General features: G+C 37.8%; 1 protein-coding gene across 1 annotated transcript in view; it reads left to right on the top strand.

Annotated features, from left to right (window-relative positions):
- The first annotated feature begins 3,440 nt into the window (after positions 1 to 3,440).
- The window catches only part of Parp1 (Poly-(ADP-ribose) polymerase), a 411,082-nt gene continuing 394,990 nt past the window's right edge, over positions 3,441 to 19,532 (top strand). Inside the window, exons 1-2 of the mRNA XM_090376325.1 lie at positions 3,441 to 3,554; positions 14,846 to 14,987. Coding sequence (XP_090232451.1) covers positions 3,441 to 3,554; positions 14,846 to 14,987 — 256 coding nt within the window. The remainder of the gene's footprint in view (positions 3,555 to 14,845; positions 14,988 to 19,532) is intronic.

Raw genomic sequence — 19,532 nt, 5'->3', positions numbered from 1 at the left:
GTCGTCTAAAATTCTCGTATTATTTAGCTTGGCATATATGTATAGCAACATGACCTATTAGTAGGTATCTTGGTCAGAAGAAATGTGGGGTCCCAGGGTAGACTCTGCTAACTCGGAATATGAATTTTCTTGTGATTTCTCTTTACAGGTGTTGGACCATCTCGCTTGCCATGCCTGCCACATTTACAGCACCAGCCATGTTTTTTCCTATTTCGACTTTTCGCTGGATCTCTGTGTACCCTATGAACGTGGGCAAATTTCCGCACATCTATCCGACATTCGTCCTTCCTCAATTTGAATTTATGCCCTCTGAGCTGATTATTCTGAGCAAGATGAAGAATCCCATTGGCATTGAGCATGCTCAAACCATTCAAAGCCTTATACACCTCTGTGAGATCACCTCGCCGGTGCCTAGTCTCCAGACGCTGTAATTTGCAAAACTTAAGCCTTTCTTCGTAAGAGCAACACTTTGTTCCATTCACTAATCTTGTTGCCCTTCTCTGTACCCGTTCCAGCAGCTCTACATCCTTCTTGAAATGAGGCCTCCAGACCTGTATACAGTACTCAAGATGTGGCCTAACCATTGCCTTATACAAGGGAATAATCACCTCCTTATCCCTGCTAGAAAAAGTCCTGTATATCATTGACAAGACACCATGAGCTATTCTTGCAGCTCGTCTGCACTGCTCAGAGAACTTCATATCTGCCTGCACAATTACCCCCAGGTCCTTTTCATTCTCCACCACTGCCAGTGTAGTACCGCAGAGTTGATACGTTGCTCTGGGGTTACTGTTTCGCATATGTAGTACTTTACATTTGTCAATGTTAAACTTCATTTGCCACCTCTCAGCCCATCTGTTCAACCTTTCCAGATCCTGTTGCAGCAGCATAGCGTCAGTGGTGTCCTTAACAACCCTGCCAACCTTTGTATCATCTGCAAACTTGGACATTAAACTTGATATCCCATCATCAATATCATTCATAAACACCGAAAACAACAACGGACCTAACACTGAACCCTGAGGAACTCCACTAATAACATTAGTCTACGTTGAGCAGTGTCCATTGATTACCACTCTCTGTCTTCTGCCACTCAACCATCCCCTTATCCATAGCAGCAATTTGCCTCCAATGCCACACTGCTCCAATTTGTGCAGCAGTCTTCCATGTGCAACGGTATCAAAAGCTTTTTTAAGATCCAAATATATAATATCAAAATTATTCCCTGCATCTAGTTCTTTTGTGACTACATCATAGTATCCAATCAAATTGGTCAGGCAAGACCTGCCCTTAACAAAACCATGCTGCGTCTGAGCTATAACTGAATTCTTGTCTAGATGATCCTGTAGTGCTTCTTTAACCAGTGCCTCCATTAATTTACCTGGAACAGAAGTTAAACTAACAGGTCTATAATTACTTGTGTCAGCCTTTGATCCTCCTTTGTGAATTGGGGTTACATTTGCACATCTCCAGTCTATGGGTACCTCCCCTGTGTCCAAAGAAGCTCTCATAATTATGGCTAAGGGTTTGCTTACTTCCTTTGCTGCCTCCTTTAATATAACTGGATAGATCCCATCCACCCCAGGTGCCTTTTTTATGTTTATCCTCAACAATCTCTCTCTCTCCTCCACTTTCCTCTCAGTTATTACAAAATCATCCAGCTCACTACCAATGTTTACTTTACCTACATCATTCTCCTTCCTGAATAACTCCTCATGCGTGAATGTAGATGCAAAATACTCGTTTAGATTGTTAGCCACCTGAGAAGGATCCTCAACTGTTGAACCGTCAATATCCAGTGGACCAATCTGATTCATCCCTTTCCTTCTTGAGTTTAAATAGGTAAAGAACTCTTTTCTGTTTTTCTTTGCATCCTTTGCCAAGGATTTTTCGTAGTCTGCCTTTGCCTGCCTAATCTCCTTTGTGACTTGGTTACAGACCAACTTATATCTATCATAGGCTTCCATGACATCCATTAATTTGTATGTATCCCATGCATTTTTCTTCTCTGCCACATGTCTCATTAGTTCATCTGACAACCATTTAGGCCTAAACCTTAACAATATTTCTTAGTTGGTATGTAAAGCCTGGTAGCCTCCAAGATTAGTTCCTTGAATGCTTCCCATTTTGAGTTTCCTGTTGGTAACATCATCAGTTGGTCCCACTGTATAGAATTTAAATACTGTCTCAGACCATCATAGTCGCCTTTACGAAAACAAAAACCCTTCCCTTTACCTCTGATGGTAGTTACCTCCTTGAGTAAATCCCACTTCAACACACTGTGATCACTGCCACCTAGTGGTTCATTTTTCTGCAGATTCTTAATGCATGAAGAATCACTACTGATAATCAGATCAAGAGTATTGCTCCCTCTTGTTGCCTCACGAACATGCTGATGTAGAAAACAATCATCCAATAAATCCACAAAAGCCTTGCTAGTGTGCGAGTGACCAACCCACAAATTCCAGTCAATATCTGGGAAATTAAAATCCCCAATTATAAGACTCTCTGATTTACTGGCCCACTCTATTTCCCTGTACAATATCTTATTATACTCATCAGAGTCATTAGGCCTATAGCACACTCCTACTCTCAATTTTGATTTCCCTATGCTTATGTCACACCAAACTGACTCGACACTGCCCTGTCCATCGATGTCGACTGGCTTCACTTCCTTGGACTTTATGTGTTTCTTAACTAATACATAACCCCTCCTCCCCTCCTGTCCTGTCTATCCTTTCTATACACATTGTATTCCCCAAATTCCAGTTCCGCATTCCTTATATCTGTGTGACACTGTTTCTCGCAGTAAAAATAATATAACAATAAAACAGCAAATTGACCACAGAACGCTTGCAATTTTCTCATTTACAGACCGAACCCAACACGTAGTTTAACTAGTCCGTATCCATTCACTGCTGAGCAGCTGCTCACTGAAGTGACTTTTCTCTTCCTCATTTATCTCTTCTAGTTCTTTTCTTTTCTTTGGAACAACCTTCCTCCAAATGTCTTTTCAGGAAACTACAAAAATTCTTGTCCAGTATTAATTCCGACTATCTCCATCACAGATTAAGCTTGTTTACCCTTTGGTCTACGTAGCCTTTTTCTCTAGTAAAGTGGTATTGATTCTTGTACCTTTCGTGCTTGAAATTATAAAAAAGAAAAAAAAAAAGAATACTGCTAACTGAGTACAACAGCGAAATTTTGTTAGTGAAGTTCTTCACTAAGTAGTCGACAGATTAGTTCATCACTAATTGGTTTAACAGATTAGTTGTGTTTCAATCCTTCTTGAATACCAGGTGGCACAATAAGCTATATCTCGCTACTCTGTGTCAGGTGTTGTCAATTTTCCCGCCGTACATTACGTCCTTGAAGCACTACAGTGTGATAACTTATTCGTGTTTATTTTATTCTTTAAAATTAGTTTTTAAAGTTGCATTATGGCTTCAGATTTGCCTTTTCTTGCAGATTATGCCAAAAGTGATAGGTCTTCTTGTAGGGGATGTATGGGGAAAATCGGGAAAGGTGAACTTCGTCTTGCAACCTTGGTTCAGGTAAGAATTCTCTCAGTTATTCAAACATACCTGTGTATTCATTTGAATCGACTAGATATCAAATTACAGAATTCGAATAAATTAAAGTAAAAGTATCTAATATTTCAATAATTCTGGAAAGTACAAAATAAACCGGCATTTGTACAGCCCAGCCAGCAATGTTGTACAGTAACCTCTTGTTTTCCAAACATTCACTCCAGAAAAGTAGTTTATTATTACTAGCCACATAGTGCAAGGAAACTGAGGCTCAAGGAAACTGCACCAGCCAAAAAAAAAAAAAAAAAATTCCGAGTTACCTCGGAATTTTGTGTGTATGAGTCAGAAGTATAAGGGAATCATCAAGAAAGAGAAGAATGATATCCAGCTCAGGGTCCCTGGGTCTGCCAAGAACATACCAGATGTGAGCCAAAGTATCTAAATATGGATTGATTTTACTTTTGATATAATGATATAACCAGAAAATGTGTAAAAAAATAAAAATAAAATAAATAAACAAAGAAAAAGTGAAATGTCCTAAAAAAATTCATTACAACTGAATAACCATAGCATTATCTAGTAGTAAGATACACTGTGCTGCCACTTTATTTGGTACACCCCTGCTGTGCACACAAATGGTTAGTCTCACAACGTTGCAAGTCACGTGACCATAGTTGTTGATATAAATGCAGCAGAACAACTTTTCTAGTTATCATTCAAGCAAGAACGGGGAAAAGGAGTGATCTAACGGACTTTGAATGACGTGCTGGACAAAGCATCTCTGAAACGGCAGTTCTCATGAACTTTTCATGCATGGCAGTTTCAATGGTGTATCGAGAATGGTGCAACAAACAGAAAATAACCCCTGAACGGCTCTCCTGTGGAAGAAAATCACTTGTTGATGACAGAGGTCAGAGGAGGATGGCTAGAATTGTGCAAGCAAACACAGGCCACAATGTTGCACATCACTTCAAAATACAACCCAACTTTGGTGTGCAGAACAATATCGCAACAGACCACTAGTTGCTAATGTGCTACAACAGCCTATGGCCACATCGCGTACCTTTGTTATCAATGAACGAGAGAGAGAGAGAGTACGCCTCCTGTGGGCACAGCAACATCAGCACTGGACTATCGAGGATTGGAATACAGTTGCTTGGTCTGACAAGTCGAAGTTCCTGGTGCATCTAGTTGGTGGAAGGCTCAGAATTTGGCGAAAACAACACGAATCCATGGACCCGTCATGTCTGAAGACTACTGTGCAAGGTGGTGGGGGCAGTGTTATGGTGGGGAATGTTTTCTTGGCACACTTTGGGTCCATTGATACCCGTAGATTCATGTCTTAATGCCACATCATACCTAAACACCGTTGCTGACCAAGTGTATCCGTTCATGCTGACAATTTATTCTCAGTCAGTTGGTTACTTCCAGCAGGATAATGTGCCGGTGCATAAATCCCGTATCACTATGGAATGGTTCCAGGAACATGACAATGACTTTTCTTTGCTGCAGTGGCCCGCTCAGTCCCGGATCTCAATCCTATTGAACATCTTTGTGATGAGCTGTAAAGGGCTGTTTGCTGCAGGCCGACACCTCCATTGAATCTCAAGGAACTGCGTGACACACTCATGTCTGCATGGTACTCCATTCCTGCACAATGTTTTCAACATTTTGTTCAATCCATGCCTAGATGAATTCAGGCTGTTTTTGAAGGCTAAAGGAGGCTCAATACACTACTAGGTAGGTGTACGTAATAAAGTGGCAGCACAGTGTATATGGTTTTATCAAAAAAAAATTTATTCATTTTAACAAAGGATTTTAAAATGTTATTTATTTTTTTTTTTGCAGTATTCAGTTGAAGTAGGTTGCAGTATTTAGCGGAATCATATTTATGAGTTAATGAACTACACGAGAGAGTGCTTCTACAGGAATGGGATACACTTAAATAGAAAGGGTTTAAGGATATTTGCTCTACAGGAATGGGATACACTTAAATAGAAAGGGTTCAAGGATATTTGCTGATGCTATCAGGCAGTGTTAAGTGGGTCAGAAAACTGCTAGCTTTGGGGGGGGGATTCACAGACTAATAGATCAACAATAGCCGCAGGCAGAGGTGAAAGTGATTCTTGCTCTGCTTCTTTTTGAATGAGCAGCAGCCTGAAAAGCAAGGTGCCAGGGTTTTCAAGGACTGCTGGGAGTCATCATGGAACAAGTAAATATGTGGGTTGTATTAGAGTAAAAACAAGTGCATGTATACTTGCATTTACACCAATGCTAGGAGCATAGTAAATAAATTTGATGAATTTGAACTGCTGGTCATGACATCAAATGCAGGCTTTGTTTGGATATCAGAGATGTGGTGTCACACATATAAGGAATGCAGAATTGCAATTTGGAGAGTACAATGTGTACAGGAAAGATAGACAGTATAAGAAGGGAGGAGGGGTTATGCTGTTAAACACAAAATCTAAGGCATTGCATCTGGTTGACATTGGTGGAAAGTGCAATGTTGGGACATTTTGGTGTGACATAAGCACTAGGAAAGCAAAAATGAGCGTAGGAGTGTGTTATAGGCCTAATGACTCAGATGAGTACAATGAACAACTATACAGTGAAAGAGAGTCGCCAATAAATCAGAATGTCTTATAAAGGGGGATTTTAACTTTCCAGATGTTGACTGGAACTTGTGGGTTGGTTATATGTACACACTAGTAAGACTTTTGTGGATTTATTGGATGATTGTTTTCTATAGCAGTTGGTTAGAGAGTCAACCAGAGGGAGGTTGATACTCTTGATATGATTATCAGCAGTGATTATTCATGCATTAAGAATCTGCAGATAAAGAACCACTAGATAGCAGCTATCACAGTGAATTGATGTGGGATTTACTTAAAGATGTAATTACTACCAAGGGTAAAGGGGTGGTTTTTGTTTTCATAAAGGTGAGTGCAGTGGTTCAGACAGTTCTGAAGTACAGGTAGTTCTTGACTTTACGTGTTAATTAATTCCTATTGTGTACTCGTAATGCAAAAAATCGTAAAGCGAGAATTTGTATCCCATAGACTTAATTTTAAAAACATTGTTTTCAACAATGAAATTTTACCATAGTAATGTTAAATAAAGGTCAACAAAACAATAGTTTGTTTAAAAAATGATTTATTTATCGAAATAAATGAAAATATAGCCTTTGAAATCAAGCAAATTATAATAATAAAGAAATTATTTATGTCAAACAAATGTTCAAGAATGTTTATTTTTCATCATTGACTAAATGAACACTCGTTGATGGTTCAACATTTATTGTTGGAAGCACAAGGAGACATCTTCAGAAATGCTTCAAGAGTCATTTGTTTTCGAGACAGTCTTCTCTTTTCTTTATAGTGTGCTCAATTTGAATCTTGTGACTCGACAATCTCAGTTGTTTTTTTCTACGTGTTTAAAATCTTCATCAAGCCCTTTGAGAGTGAAGGAACGAACAGGAGTTTCAGCTGTTAAATCTTCCTCAGCTTCACATTTTTCCATTTCAATGAAGTCTTTGTTTGTGAGCTGTCCATTGTGTGCTTGAAGCAGGTTATTGATGTCAGTTGTAGAAATCTCAAGTTGCAATCGATTAGCAATATTAACAACCATTTCTGTTTCATTTTGTATGATCTCTGCTGGATTTTGAAATCTTTCAAATTATCAGTAAACTGAGGACATAGTCGTCAGTTAAAAATATGGAATTCTTTCCAAAATTCTTTTAAGAATTGGTTCTCCCTCCTTATCTGTTGCATTAGTTAATGCACATTTAAACAATGCCCTGATCATTGGCTGCCAAAGTGGTCTCGTATTTGGTGACAACAAGATGATTTTAACAGAAAGACAACAGAAATGAAGAGCAAAACAATCACTCTTTGTAAAGCAGTTACCATGCTGTAATGTCAGCATGGTAACTGCTTTATGTTATGTGAGTCAGTGAGATGCTCTCGTTTGCTTGAACAAACAAATGCATGCATGTAATTTAAAATGCTAATATAAAAAGCATTTTAAATGGTGGATTCATCCAGCAAATTGAAATAAGTTAAAAACAGGACAGTTTTATATTATTTTTGAAACACACATATAGAAGTTTCCCAAGAAGTTTTTTTATTTTATTTTAGAGAATGTTGATATAGTTTTGATGAACTTCTAATGTTAATTAGTGAAAATATAACAATATTTGATACCGTGATGCAGAAATCAGTACAAATTACTGTAATTTAATAGGTTTCATGCTTTTGTTAGCCAGTTTTTCGCGACATATTACACACACACACACAAACACACACACAACGTTGCTCATTATCAATACTCTAAGTGAAGGTGTACTTCATAAATTCCTCTTGATATTTTCTGTTCTTTTTCATTCCTTTTGATTTGGAATATGATGGCTCTCTACCAGAAATTGGTGGTTGCACTACATTTGAAATAATATTAGTGTCCAAATTTTTACATGATATATTTCTTACCTTATTAGCTTCTGAAGTATCTGTAGCAACATTATTGTTGTCACCCCCTTGGCCGTTTTGTTCTGATTACACAATTGTTCGTGGTAAAAAATATATATATATTTAAAAACGATGATAATCACAATGAAATGAGCAAAATAAAAAGTAGAAAAGTAGCAGAAGAATGAAAAACATATCCAAGTTGACATGAAAGCACCAAATTTTGAAGCATGTGTGCAACAGACTTGCTATATAACATATATTTACTGCCACCGCATAGCATAATTGCACCTCTGAACTTTAGGCAATTTGAGAATTCGTAGGAAGCATGAATTAAAGGGATTGCTGTTCAATAATTGCTGAGTAGTACTTGTCAGTAATACTCAGCAATTAAGTAGTACTGAGAAATATTAATACATACTAAGCACTACTCAGCCGCTTTCTGTGTCCATAGCCAGTGAGCAAATTAAGGTGTATTTCCGATGCAAGACAATAAGTAAGAATGCCACCCGCGTCACACCCTAACAAAATAAAGAGTGGCAGTAGAGTTCATTTGTATCTAAGACTTAGTTCAAGTAGTAAGGTCTGCACAGAAAAAATAATTTTATTTAAAAATTGCCGTGACCCCTTTAATTTATCCCACGACCCCTCTGGGGTCCGGGCCACAGTTTGCACATCATTGGCTTAGACTATACATATAAGGTGGCATAAATTCAAAGTGAGGAAGAATGGTTGCGGGATATACGTGCAGAGGTTGCCTTCAGCCAGCGGTTGGTCTTTGATTGTTGTGATTCCACTACAACAGACTTCCATCTGTTGTAGTGGAAGTGGTTAGTTTGAACAAATTCAAGAAAGAACTAGCCCAATTATTGGAGGCATGGACGATTTGGGATTTTTTTTTTCTTTTGGCTGATGGTTTTTAAGCTTGCTTTCTTGCGTCATATGTTAATAATAATAATATGATGGATTCCAATGTATGGCTCACGAGTGGGACGCTCTTCCCAGAGACTGAAGGATTCATGTTTGCCATTGAAGACCAGGTAATCAGCACCAGAAACTATAGAAAATACATCGTGAGGGAGCCCGTAGTGTCAGATGACACATTGTTGACGATGCCACCTGTTCTCAGAAACGATCCAAATTATGACCGTGGGATGCAAGGTGTCACCCAGACTACACTTGTAGACACGACCGGGTAGCCAAGTTAATACATCAAAAGCTAGCAAGGAAATACCAGTTGATCAAAGTGATCAAAGTGTACTGTATTACAACTATGAACCCCAGACAGTACTAGAGACCCCAGCCCACAAGCTGTACTGGGACTGCGCCATAATAACGACAAGACAATCACACACACAACAGACTGGACATAACCCTTGTCGACAAGAAGGAAAAGGTTACCTATCTGATTGACATAGTGATGCCAGTGATTGGCACCGCTATGTCAACCCAGAAAACCCATGAGGAAATCAGAAAGTATACAAACCTAAGACTGGAGTTCAAAGGGTTGTGGCATATGCAACAAGTAATGACCATCCCGATCATTGTGTCGACCACTGGCATGGTGTCAAAGACCCTACATAACAGCCTAAGAGCAATAGGTCTCCCAGAGAACACCTATGAGGAACTCCAGAAAGTCACAATCCTGAATAACAGTAGGATAGTCAGAGAGTTCCTTGATCAACCAACACCAGACATAACAACTATCCTGTGTACTTGCTAGCAATACCCTTCACTGGATTGAAACCCTCAATCAGGAAGAAATAATATAAGAATAATAATCAGGTAGTCATTTCCTTCTAGTCGATGACAGTTATATCTGGTCTGTTGTGCAATATTGTTTTGTCTGTTATTATGGCACAGTCCTGGTATAGTTTAAAGGGGCATGATTAGGCCATTGGTTATGATGCTGAACCAACAGTGTGCGTGATCCAGGATCATCCATCACGAAGCAAAGAAAAATAATAATAATAAAAATGAATCACAAGTGGAAAGAAAAAAAAATCGCTAAAGTCACTTCGTTGGATCTACCTCCCCAAGGTCAAGGTGATCTGTCCAAAGCAGAGAGTGGCACCAGCTGCTGTTGCTTCCAATAATTGCCACCCACCAATGGATGCAAAAGCCAAACATGTCTACCTGTATAGTTGGTGGATGAAGAGGATGTGAAGTAGAAATATTGAACATACTGCATTGAGTGTGGCACAGGAGAAAGTCACTTGTGTTCAGGTTTGAGGAAGATTGGTCAGAGACCATCTCCCAAGGATGTCAGTCCAGTAAGTGGCACTGTCTACCTTACGGGCACTACAACTTGAAGAGCTAGACCACCCAGCCCAACTAGCTAGAAGTGCTTCCTGCACAACTGCACTAGTGACCGCCCAGAAGTAAGAGCCACTGCATGAAGTGGAACATCGAAATGAATACATTCATCGTGCAGACTTATTACAAAGTAAACAAGCTAGAAACTGATATGACCAGTGGTGAGCTGCAGTGGGCTTGCGAGAGCCCATTGTTATTTTTTTTTGAAATTTTGCTAGCCCATTGTTGAAATGATCATTTATTTTAAAAATTAAATCATAAATTCAATTATTGAATATCCAGAGCTGGAACTATGGTGGGGATGAGCTGGGTCCTAGCCCTAGGCACAGCATTTTAAGGGTGCACTGGTCCAGTTATATATTTTAAAATTGCTTCATTTTTGATTTAATTTTAGTTGGATACCTGTTTTATGAACTTCTTAATAGCAAATTATTTTGAATTCCTCTTGGTAATTACATTAAAATAGTTTCTCTAGAATCAAGGAAATCTCCATATAACGAACGGATTACGAGACTTAACTCTCTACACATTAAGTCACCCACCTCTGGCCTTTAGGCAATTAGAAAGCGAGAATTAAGGGTTAAAGGGATTACAGTTCTACAGTGTTAGTGGTGCCCATAAAATCTATGCAGCCACCTATCCCACATACCGAGAAGTCGCGCTAGTCAGTTGCTTTCCGTAGCCAGTTAGATGATTGAAGTGATTACTTGAGGTAAATTGCTTTCCATATCCAGTCAGTTCTGCTATAATGCAGTACGTGTTCCTAAAAATCTATGCATTATGGTATTTCGCCCATTAAAAACAAGGCTTATGGGAAAAATAGGGATGGGGCAGAGCACTCAAAAAAATGTTCAGTCTGGTAACTAGAAAAAATTCTGAAACCCAGTAAAATTGCTAACATAAGTTTAAACAACTTAAATTTCTTATAAATAAATAAATATTACAGTATATAGCACTTCACTTTAACAAGATATGAAGTTTGATATTTCTGTTCACTGACTGCTTTTTGGATTGTAAAATTTAAAACAGTAAAAACAATAAGCAAACAATAACGACAAACACGGGATGCACAAATTGCACAAGTGAAACAAGTTTGCAAAGCTTTAAAAATAGGAATGAAGAGAAGATTTTCAAAATTTGCTTATGTTTTTTATATGATTGAAGATTTCATAGAAGGGGAAACACATTTCCCAATAATAATGTAAAAATCCACACAGTTCCAGCTATCGGTATTTTCGCAATGCAGTAAGATAGTTTACTACTCGTTTATAATTAGAATGCACTAACAGAAAATTATTGTTATTATTATATTAAGGTCACCTGTAATTCATTACATAAACCAGCATTTTGTGTCTGTAAATTGCATGTGGTCTTCGGTCGATTTGTTTGCTTTGCTGGATGAAAAAACCCCCAGTTTCTGGGGAAGAAACCTTGCCGTCTACACTTGTGACCAACTAACTCAGCCATGGAGTGAAAAAAAGCCTATTAAAGTTTCTCATGTCATCGACAGGATTCGAACCCAGGCCTTTTTCACCTGGCGCCTCCGTAGCCAGGTGGGAAGGAGCAGCAGTGCGTAGCACACGCTTCTTGATTAGACCGGGGTTCGATCCCGTCACCACCAAATACGGATGATGCGGAAAGGTCAGGAAATGGCCACCGCATATCCCGGAGCAATATGGCCTAAGCTGCTAATGCTCCTAAAAACCAAAACAACAACAGCCTTTTTCACCCGGTGTGGTGAGGACGGTGTCGAGACCACTGTGCTACTGCGCAGACGCACTAACAGAAAAGCCCAATAAATCGGGAACTGCAAATTGTTTTTATTGTTTTATGCTAATGACTTCCAGAAATGTGCTCCTCCACTCACACTATCCTGCCTCATGAAATTTCTGTTGTATGAGCCAATGCGAAAATCTCATTATACTCGCATTGTTCCCTAATATATCAGCCGCATTGGAGCAAATTCGTGTTACGAAAACGTGCATTATAGCAGAACTGACTGTATTCTTGACATGGATAATAGCCTCTGGTCAACCTGTGTTGTGGTTCCCCTTTAACCTGGCAAGCTGTCATCCGTTTTTTGGAGAGTGAGTGATCCACGCCGTTCAGTAAATTTCTCCTGTCATGTTTACATGGTCATAATAACTGAATATCCGAGTGATTTCGACATTTTGGATAGTATTCAAAAAATTAGTGGGAGTAGCAACGATGGGGGGGGGGATTAGAGCAGGTATTAAATACATTTTCTGAAGATGAAATGTTGGCAGATTTTAAAACAGCATTGAGGACTTCACTGTGCAGAAAATGTCCCAAAATGTAATTGCATACAGGCAATAATTTAAAAAAAAAACTGAATATTACCAATATTCAAAAAACCAGCGTGAGTTAAGGATGATTGCTAAAGAACTTGATGTGGAAACTATAAAGATCGGTCTTGTGCTTGGACCACATGGCCAGTGTGTAGCTTACAGACAGCAGTTGCGATTTGGAGGAATTATCCCTCTTTGTGTAAAAATATTTTGAATTAGAAGTTATATATTCGGGATTATTAAACCAACTTAACCTGGAATTTCTTAACGATTTAGCACTAATGATCGACATCCTGCAGGAGCTCTCTTACCTTTCAGAAGCTTTACAAAGGCTCAGCATCACTATAGTAAAAGCAGATAAATTAATTATTAGAACTATCAATTCTATTGCTAATTTGAAAAATTCTGAAGGAAATTATGAAGCTAAAATTGAGACCATATTGAAATTGAAAGAATTTTAAGAAATCAGAATTGAAAGTAGGAACACATTTAAAAAAGTACCTCGTGACAAGTTATTAAAGTGCATTGTTTGATCCTTAAAAGATACGTTATTAATGCAACAGATAATTTTAAATTAAAAAAGAAAATGATGATATCATTGATGATGAGGAATTGAAAGAAATTTAAAACATATGCTACCTGGAAACATGGAATACGGAAGAACTTTAGTTTTCGTGGCAAGAGGGTAAAAAACAAATAAGAAATTTAAGTTTTCTAATGAAAATTCCTGTGATCACGTCATACGGTCGAAAAGCGATGTCAGCTTCAGGAAAGAAAATCGTTTTGAATATTTTCGTTAGATTCTTTTTAATTGCGTTAAATTGTTTTAAATTGATTTGAATTGTGTTAAATTGGTTTTTAATTATTTATATTTTACTCTAATGTAAGTTGTTGATTTTTTCGTTTTAATTTCTGGAGAGTATCATACGGAAGTGTTCAACGTACTATATTGAGGTAAACTCCTCTTATTATTTTACAAATATTAATATCAACGTAGAACGTATTGAGTATTACAGCTCTGATTCATACTATCTAATTTGTTTTCTAATAAAATATGAAATAAAAATTAATGATTTTAGAGGTTTTGTCGGAGACAGTTCATCTTTAAAATCGAGTGAAATTCCCTTTTCAATTAAAAAAGACAGAAATATCCCTGAAACAATTGCGATTAGCAGTGCTGAAGCTGAGTGAGCTTTCAGCAGTCTAATGAATAATATTGTAACGATAAAAAGAATGTCTTTGACAAGTAAACACGTTGCAGATATCAGGGGCGTATTAAGGGGTGGGCAGAGGGGGCATATGATACCTTTAACCAAAAATCTGAAATTAAAGAAACAGAATGCAGGAGGCATTCTAAAAAAAAACCTCACAAGTCTGGTCGCCATGTTCCCCCTTACAATGATACCTGGATACACAACTGGCAGATATGATGACCATACATCTAAATTCAAAACCATTGCTTCAATTTGTTCCAGATCGTTACATGAAATCTTTACTCTGTAATTGCTGCAATTACCATTATTACATTATATTCAGGCTACAAGCTTCTTCAATATGAAACTCTCATAATAAAATGGTGCCGGCTTAACACTAACCTTGACATCCTCAACACCAAACTTCTGGCTTCCCTTTCCCCAATTTGGAATCTCACATGCGTTAAAATACCATGCGTTCAGCATAACAATTTGGGTACTTAAAGTTCACGCAGATTCTCTATCCTTGATTTCTTTAGTGCTAACTGAAAATATTTTTAACGAAAGTCCATCATTCACGACTATTGGCCTCATTCTCATTTAAACATAACTTTACAGTTTTACGTTTTAAAACTGACAACTAGAGGACGACGTGGTACACCTCTTCCTCCTCTGAGCTTAATTTTAATTTTTAACTTGTGATTTTAGTTTTTAATTTTTAATCTGAGACCTTCTCGTACCTCCCCCCCTTTTTTTTTATATATAATTCATACAACTAAACAAATCATGAGGTGAGTGCCGGTTTTATTTAAGCTCTAAAGTGCATATTTTCCAGACTTTATTTTCTTAAATTGGTGTTGTGTGAAACTTTCAGTCAGTGTAGAGAAACATATTGATTGACTAATCATTTGTCCAAGAAGTCTTTTCTAATTAATAACATTGTTAAGATGTAGAGAATTTTAATTTGGAAAATTTTTAATTTATATTGTGTTTAAAAAGTATTCCAAACATTTTATTTCTCTTCTTTCAAGTCCCCAATGTTTGATGGAAAAATGACAAAATGGTATCATTTTATGTGCTTCTTTGGAAAACAGAAAGTTAAAACCGTTGGAGATATAGATAAATTTGAATCTTTGAGATGGGATGATCAGAAGAGGATAAAAGATAAAATTGGTGAGTGAATTGATATTTTGTGTACAGAAATACTTATTCTTTTAGGAGGCGTCTTTTTAAAAGAAGTTGCTAAATCTGTGGTATTTATTGTAATCCTTATGTTTGTTGTATGAGATATATTCTGTAAAACTGATTTACCTGGCAGTGTGCATGCTCACTATTATAATAAAAGTAGTCTTGCTACACCTGACTGGTATGCTTTCTGCACAAGCAGAATTTTAAAATTTTATTTTTATCTGTGTGGTGTACACCATTCATGATACTTTACTAATGGCTGCTTTTATGTAAAATTTTTATTTTTTAAATGAAAAATTAAAATTGAAAATTTAAAAATGTGTTTTTGACACTGGAACGAAAGATTTGCTGAAATCTGTTTAAGTTAAAAAAAAAAAAAGTTATAAAATGTAAACATGAAATTATTAGTCACTTCAAGTTTAAAAATTTGTTAATTTGAAATTTAAGACCTGTGCATGTGCACATATTTCTGTATATAGGAAGTTTCGATTATAAGCCGCCAGTGTCTGTCTTGTGCTTATTTTTAGGTTTAGGACGTTTGTCTTTCAACCATTACTACTTTAAAATTGAGTATGTTTTTTGTTATTAAATTTGTCATTTCGTATTATAAAAAGCCTGTTTTTGTTGTAGATTTTTAATACAGGAACTCCCTGACTTATGTAAGAGTTGCGTTCCACGGAAGGCTACGTAAGTTGGAATTTCCTATGTGCATGTGCAGCACTCGCATCTGTGCTTGCTGAATTGATTGAATCAAAAAGAAATGTTCGACCAACATGTAAATAGAATTATTTATTGTATTTATTCAGTTTTTTATCTCGTGCACAGGAAAAATTACAAAAGTGGGAAATTTAAAAAAATTTCAAAATTATAAAATTACAGTAAAAGAGAGGAGGCAGGCATAACATCAGTAAGTTTTACCTCTCGAGTATCATTTCCATAATCGACAGCTTCAGCTGATAGGTATGCCGCTGCAAAGGTTTGAGGGCTGTGGAGATTTAGAAGGGGTTGGCTGCTCAACCTTATGAAAGAACATATTAATGGATGACTGCGGACGGTGGCTTTTTTCTTTTCAACGTAGATTTCTTTGTAGCAAGCAAGCATATCATTCACAACTCTGTTAACTTTTAAGAATCGTTCGCTATCAGGATCCATCTTCTTACACCTCACCATTGCCTTCTCTCTGTTGATGAAGCGTCTTGGCTCCTCATTTAGTTTATCTTTGGCTTCGTCAGCATTTTCTTCTTTCACTATCACTGCTTGCAAGTCAGTAAGTTCTTCGTTAGATAATTCCTTCTCTTCTTCCTCTATTAACTCCTCCACATCATTGGCATCAACCCCAACTGTGAAGTAGCTTTGAAACCTTTACAATATTACCTGTAACCTTCTTGGTTACAGGTAATATTGTAATATGATTCATCTTTTTCAAATCCTTCGAAGCCTTTTATGTGCCATGGGCATATTTTCTTCCATGCACCATTTAAACAAATTTTAGTAATTTCCGCCAGGCCTTATTAATATTTAAGATGGCGTGGTAAAAATGATAAGATTTCCAAAAGTCTCTTAACATAAAATTTTTCTCATTGTCTACTGCAGACAATGCCTGAGCAAATGTTGTGCATAAATAGTATGCTTTTAAATTCGAAATAACACCCTGATCCATAGGGTGGATGAGTGAAGTCTTGTTTGGCAATAGAAATGACTCTCACATTCGAATTGAAATCATCTAGATGCGTAGGATGTCCAGGAGCATTATCTAATAGAAGCAAAATCTTGAAAGGAACGTCATTGTCTTTACAATATTTTTCAACCTCGGGAATGAAGCAGAATTAAAACCAATTCTCAAAGAGAGATATTGTTATCATGCTTTCTGGTTTGATCGAAAATGCACAGGTAGGGTGGCTTTATTGATGCCCTTAAATGCACAAGGATTTCCAGAATGGTATACAAGCAGTGGTTTTAATGTGTAATCTCCTGCTGCATTAACCCCAAGCAAGAGCGGGGCCCTATCTTTTGAAGCATTGAAACCTGGCATTGTCTTTTCCTCTTTTGCAATGTATATTCGATCCAGCATTTTTTTTCAATATAGAGCAGTCTCGTCAATGTTAAAAATTTGCTGTGCTGAATAGCCATCTTCATCAATAATTTTTTCCAACACATCACAAAATTTCTCTGCAGCTGCAGAATCGGCACTGATGACTTCACCAGTGCCGATTCAACTTTAATGTTGTGGAAACCAGCACGATTCTTGAACCTATTAACCCACCTGTTGCTTATCACGAACTTTGAATGGGGTTCGCCGTACTTATCCTTAATATCTTTATAAATACTTGTTGCTTTTGCTTGAATGGTCATTAGACTCAGTGGCATTCGCTTCTAAATCTGATTTTCCTTCCATAATATCAACAGCTGTTCCATCTTCGATATATCACCTGAACACTGTTTTGTGATCACTGTTGATCTTAAGTGCGTTGATCCTTTGACATGTTCTTTTCTACGCACAGTTTTTTACTGTCCTTTAAAAGTCCTTTTACTGTCCTTTGATTATCAGCAGTGATTCTTCATGCATTAAGAATCTGCAGATAAATGAACCACTAGGTGGCAGTGATCACAGTGTGCTGAAGTGGGATTTACTCAAAGAGGTAACTACCATTAGGGGTAAAGGGAAGGGTTATTGCTTCCGTAAAGGCGACTACGATGGACTGAGACAGTATTTAAATTCTATACAGTGGGACCAACTGATGATGTTACCAACAGCAAATTCAAAATGGGAAGCATTCAAAGAACTTATCTTGGAAGCTACTAGGCTTTACATACCAACTAAGAAATATTGTTCAAGGTTTAGGCCAAAATGGATGTCAGATGAACTAATGAGGCATATGGCAGAGAAGAAAAATGCATGGGATACATACAAATTAACACGACACAGAAGCCTATGATAGATACAAGTTGATATGCAACCAAGTTACAAAGGAGGTTAGGCAGGCGAAGGCAGATTACGAGAAATCTTTGGCAAGGGATGCAAAGAAAAACAGCAAAGAGTTCTTTACTTATGTAAACTCTAGAAGGAAGGGGATGAATCAGATTGGTCCACTTGATATTGATGGGTCAAGTGTTGATGATCCTGCTCAGGTAGCTAACAAACTAAATGAATATTTTGCATCGACATTCACACATGAGGAGTTATTCAGCGAGGGGAATGCCAGAGGTGTATTCAACTCTAGCAGTAAGCTACAGAATCTTGAAATAACTGGGAGTAAAGTGGAGGAGAAACTGTTGAAGATAAACACAAGAAAGGCACCCGGGGTGGATGGGATCTATCCAGTTATATTAAAGGAGGCAGCAAAGGAAGTAAGCAAACCCTTAGCCATAATTATGAGAGCTTCCTTGGACTCAGGGGAGGTACCCATAGACTGGAAATGTGCAAATGTGACCCCAATTCACAAAGGAGGATCAAAGCTGACACCAGTAATTATAGACCTGTGAGCTTAACTTCTGTTCCAGGAAAATTAATGGAGGCACTGGTTAAAGAAGCACTGCAGGATCATTTAGACAAAACTTCAGTTATAGCTCAGACACAGCATGGTTTTGTTAAGGGGAAGTCTTGCCTGACCAACTTGATTGGATACTATGATGCAGTCACAAAAGAACTGGATGCAGGGAATAACTTTTATATTATATATTTGGATCTTAGAAAGGCTTCTGATACTGTTGCACATGGAAGACTGCTACACAAATTGGAGCAGTGTGACATTGGAGGCAAATTGCTGCTATGGATAAAGGGGTGGTTGAGGGGGAGAAGACAGAGAGTGGTAATCAATGGACACTGCTCATCGTGGACTGATGTTATTAGTGGAGTCCCTCAGGGCTCAGTGTTGGGTCCATTATTGTTTTCTGTATTTATAAATGATATTGATGATGGTATATCGGGCTTAATGTCCAAGTTTGCAGACGATACAATGGTTGGCAGGGTTGTCAAGGACACTACTGACACTATGCTGCTGCAACAGGATCTGTCAAGGTTGAGCAGATGGGCTGAGAGGTGGCAAATGAAGTTTAACATTGATAAATGTAAAGTACTACACATGGGAAACAGCAACCCCAGAGCAACGTATCAACTCTGTGGTACTACACTGACAGTGGTAGAGAATGAAAGGGACTTGGGGGTGGTTGTGCAGGCAGATATGAAGTTCTCTGAGCAGTGCAGACGGGCTGCAAGAGTAGCTCATGGAGTATTGTCAATGATATACAGGAATTTTTCCAGCAGGGATAAGGAGGTGATTATTCCATTGTATAAGGCGATGGTCAGGCCACACCTAGAGTACTGTATACAGGTCTGGAGACCTCATTTCAAGAAGGATGTAGAGCTGCTGGAACGAGTACAGAGAAGGGCAACAAGATTAGTGAATGGAACAAAGGGGTGCTCTTACGAAGAAAGGCTTAAGTTTTGCAAATTACAGTGTCTGGAGACTAGGCACCAGCGAGGTGATCTGATAGAGGTGTATAAAGCCTTGAATGGTTTGAGCATGCTTA

This window comes from Mastigoproctus giganteus, chromosome 6 (genome assembly GCF_048544385.1).
Source record: "Mastigoproctus giganteus isolate SK-2022 chromosome 6, ASM4854438v1, whole genome shotgun sequence".
NCBI classification, from domain to species: domain Eukaryota; kingdom Metazoa; phylum Arthropoda; class Arachnida; order Uropygi; family Thelyphonidae; genus Mastigoproctus; species Mastigoproctus giganteus.
Note: the sequence above shows the minus strand (reverse complement) of the source record. Positions and strands in the feature narration are given on the sequence as shown.